Source organism: Parus major, chromosome 14 (assembly GCF_001522545.3).
Source record: "Parus major isolate Abel chromosome 14, Parus_major1.1, whole genome shotgun sequence".
In the NCBI taxonomy this organism is placed as follows: domain Eukaryota; kingdom Metazoa; phylum Chordata; class Aves; order Passeriformes; family Paridae; genus Parus; species Parus major.
Window position 1 is genome coordinate 15,765,119 of NC_031783.1, and position 3,551 is coordinate 15,768,669.

At 60.5% G+C, this 3,551-nt stretch overlaps 1 protein-coding gene across 1 annotated transcript in view; it reads right to left on the reverse strand.

Moving 5' to 3' along the window:
- The window catches only part of HS3ST2 (heparan sulfate-glucosamine 3-sulfotransferase 2), a gene marked incomplete at its 5' end in the record, with an annotated part of 11,146 nt that extends 7,598 nt beyond the window's left edge, over positions 1 to 3,548 (reverse strand). The window contains one exon of the mRNA XM_015642410.1: positions 3,376 to 3,548. Coding sequence (XP_015497896.1) covers positions 3,376 to 3,548 — 173 coding nt within the window. The remainder of the gene's footprint in view (positions 1 to 3,375) is intronic.
- Between the last annotated feature and the right edge of the window lie 3 nt (positions 3,549 to 3,551).

Here is a 3,551-nt window from a genome sequence, read left to right on the forward strand (position 1 = left end):
GGGGACACAGTGGGGACACAGTGGGGACACAGCCATGCTCCTGCTGGCCGGGCTCCATCCCTGTGCTGCTGCAGCCCCCGGGCCACCCAACAGCAGCGCAGGGCAGGGACGGGGGACAGAAGGCCAGCAGTGCCAGGGACCTGTCACAGCAGCACGTGGGGAAGCCAAGCATGGCCCAAGTGGCAGCCCTGGGACCAGGGGACTCGGGCAGGTGGCTCCCAGCAGAAGCAGACGGGCTCTGCCCTGTGCCAACAGGCTCAGCCTGCTGCTGCAGCCACAAGGAAAAGCCTCTCTCTGTAAAAATAACCCTGGAGCATCGGACAGGATCACTCAGGAATCCCAAGGAGGAAAACTGCACCCCGAGATGCTGCAGTTAGAGGCCCTACTCAAAGTTAACGGCAATTTAAATCACACCACCTTCCCCGTGTTCTGGAAAGTATTGAAGGTTATTGGCCCACACTACTTGCAGCAGGAAAAAGCTCAATATTGAACATTTAGTGCAGGATTGGTAATGAATCGATATTCCCCAGTAGCTGCTGTTTGGTTTCAGCTGTCTTAAAACAGACCTTGCTAAAAATATCTTTCCTGTAGTGCATCTGTAGCTAATGAGGTGGATTAGACACTGATGGGAACTGGAGCAGCACGGGGGCTCGGGGTCTGGAGCCAGTGAGTGGGCAGCTCCTGGGCAGTGGTCCCACACAGGGGAGCTGGGGCTGCTCTGGGCCATGGCAGCACCACGAGAGCAGCTGGGAACAAGCATGACATTTGGAGAGGCAAGGATGGGCAGATCAGGAGGTGTCCCCTCGTGCTAGCTCTGCCACCCCTGCGTCAGACAAATGCCAGGGCAGGGGAAAACATGAGAAAATTGTAACCAACATTTCTGGAGCACCAAAGGGCTTCAGTTCTCATGCTACTTGCAACTGCACCAGAGACCACCTTGGTCTCTCCACCTGGGTCCCCACTGGGGCAGGAGGGAGACACAGCTGAGCCAGAGGCTCCTGCAGGCAAAGTCTCTCCTCACATCAGGGAATGCTTTTACCTTGGCCTTTCCAAGGGCTCTGTGCTCCGAGCAGCCTGCAGACACCACCCTCCACCACGGCAGCACCTGCTCTCCCCCAGCCCAGCCAGGCACAGCCCCCCTCTCTGGGGTCCTGGCAGGCAGCCCCTGCAATCCCTCCTGGCCCCCACATCCGCTGCCCCCAGCCCGTCTGTCCCTCCTGGCCGCTGGCAGGACCCTGCTCCCCAGCTCTTGGCAGAGCAACAGGAGCTTATCCTGCTGTGGGTTAGACCTGCTCCACATTTAATTGTTCCAGCTGCAAGGAAGAAAATCAATTCCACATTTTATACTTTAGCAGCCTCTGTGCTTAAGTTTTGGCACATTTGTCAGTTTTAAAAAAAAGGAAAGTAATAAAACCAAGGAAGTGTCATTTAATTGTTTTAGCTGAACTAATTTGGAGGCTCCACTGCTCTGGCGTGATCTCTCTATCGATCCAGACACAGCCGGGCCCCAGGGCAGCGCTGCTCACCTGGCCACGCTCCCACCTCGCCCCACAACCGCCCCACAAAGGCTGCATCCCTCCTGTCAGGGACAGGAGTCCCTCCACATGGAGATCCCAGGCTGAGCGATGGATCAGGGTGGGAGGCTGCACACTGCTGCAGCCCCTCAGTGCCACAGCGTGCGGGGAGAGGATACAGCTGCTGCCTCCTGCATCAGCACCACTCCTGGTGTCCATACATCCTTCTGCATGCCCCAGGCAGGGTCTGTCCCTTCATTCAGGGCAGGCTCCGTGTCCCAAACCTTGTAAAGGTGTAGTGTCAGGTTCAGTCCTGCACTGCCCATGAGGCTCCCAGCCCCGCATTTCCCACGCTGACAGCACGCAGGGAAAGCAAAGAGCCCGGATCAGTTTCAGACACGAGGATGCAAGGGAGGATCCCAGCTCAGGATTTGGGGGGGTTGCTTCCCAGCTAGGTGCTGAGCCCATGCAGCTCCCCTCTGAGTGAGAGGCTCAGCCAGGACCCATGATCTGCTCTATCGCCCATCCTGCCACTCTGGGTGTGAGAGGAAAAAGCAGGTGAAGGATATTGCTGTAGCTACTCTCTGAAGAGCAGGACGAACAGTGTACGCTGCAGGACAGCCTCAGGAGAGGGAAACGACTTCAGTGAGCTTCACCTGTGCCTGTCTTGGCTTTCCTGTCATCTGGCACCAGTACTGGCACCAAAGGATCCAAAGGATCCGAACATTCCTGGCTGCAGGGTCTGCTGTGACCTGAGCAGGACACAGGGCAGCAGCACTGCAGACTGTTCTCTCCATGCAGTGCCTGAGCTCCCAGGACCTGAGCAGAGCTGGGAGTGAGCACTATGTCACACCGACTTCCCACTGCTTGCACTAACTAACCTGCTTTGGAAGCGGGACATCTCTGATGGAAGGCAAGAGAGCTTGGTGCGGCCCCACAGGCTGCCTCCCACCCACCATGATGCTCCTGGCAATGACAGAGCCCTTTCCCCTGCTGTGAGCTCCAGACAGAGGGGCCAGGCCAAGCTCCCCTCTGCTTCCCATGCCCAGCAGAAGCCCCACGGCCTTGTCCCAGCACTCCAGAACAGCACAGCAAACACCCGCGGTACCGTGGGTGGGAAGCACAGGGAGCAGGGCAGCGCTGGCAGCACCGGTGAGCCCGCGGGCGCTGTGACCTGCTTTAACAGCAGCGCCTGCTGCCTCTCCCACAGCTCTCACAGCACCTCACAAAAGCCCTTACAGAAATTAAAATCCCACCATCTCCTGCTGGAGACACACTCGCTGACCTTTGCGAACTGTTAAAGATTCCATATAGATCCACAGTTACTCGGGTTCAGAGAGACGGGACGATCCCGCACCTCTCCGGAGCCAGCGATCAAGCCCGGTAGAAGCGTGCCGGGGCGCACGGAGCAGGGGTGCGGGGGGACAGCCGTGTGTCCCGTGCACAGGCACTCCCGCCTTTTGGAGAACCGTTCACCCAGGCAAATGTTTCCTCAGACGGGATGGAATGGATGCCCTGGCATCGTCCCGGCTCCTGGGTGCCTACCGGCTCGGGGGGCTACACTGCCGAGAGCCCCGGAGAAGGGGCAGGACCGAGCTCAGCTATAGCGAGAGGAGATTAAGGAAAGCTCCCCGAGAGCGGCCGGGGGACAGCCTCCGCCGCCCGCCGGGACCGCTCCGGCCGCTGCCGCCCCGCCGGCTCCATCGATTGACCGAGGAACGCGGAGCCGAGTCCGCACCGAGAGCGCCGGGAGAGGAGAGCGCCCGCTGTGAGGGACGGGAACGCTCCGGCACGGGGGACGGCCGGGGACGAGCGGTGCCCGGGGCGGGCGGGGGCCGGTCCCGCAGCCCCCCGCCCTCACCTGTACCACTCCAGCCCGCGGTGGTAGTTCCTGTCGAAGAAGTGGGGCTCGGTGCCCAGGGCGCGCACCTCGGGGTGCACCCGGATGAACTCCAGCACGGCGCGGGTGCCGCCCTTCTTGACGCCCACCACGATGGCCCGCGGCAGGCGCTTGGTGCCCGGTCGGGCGGGCCCCGG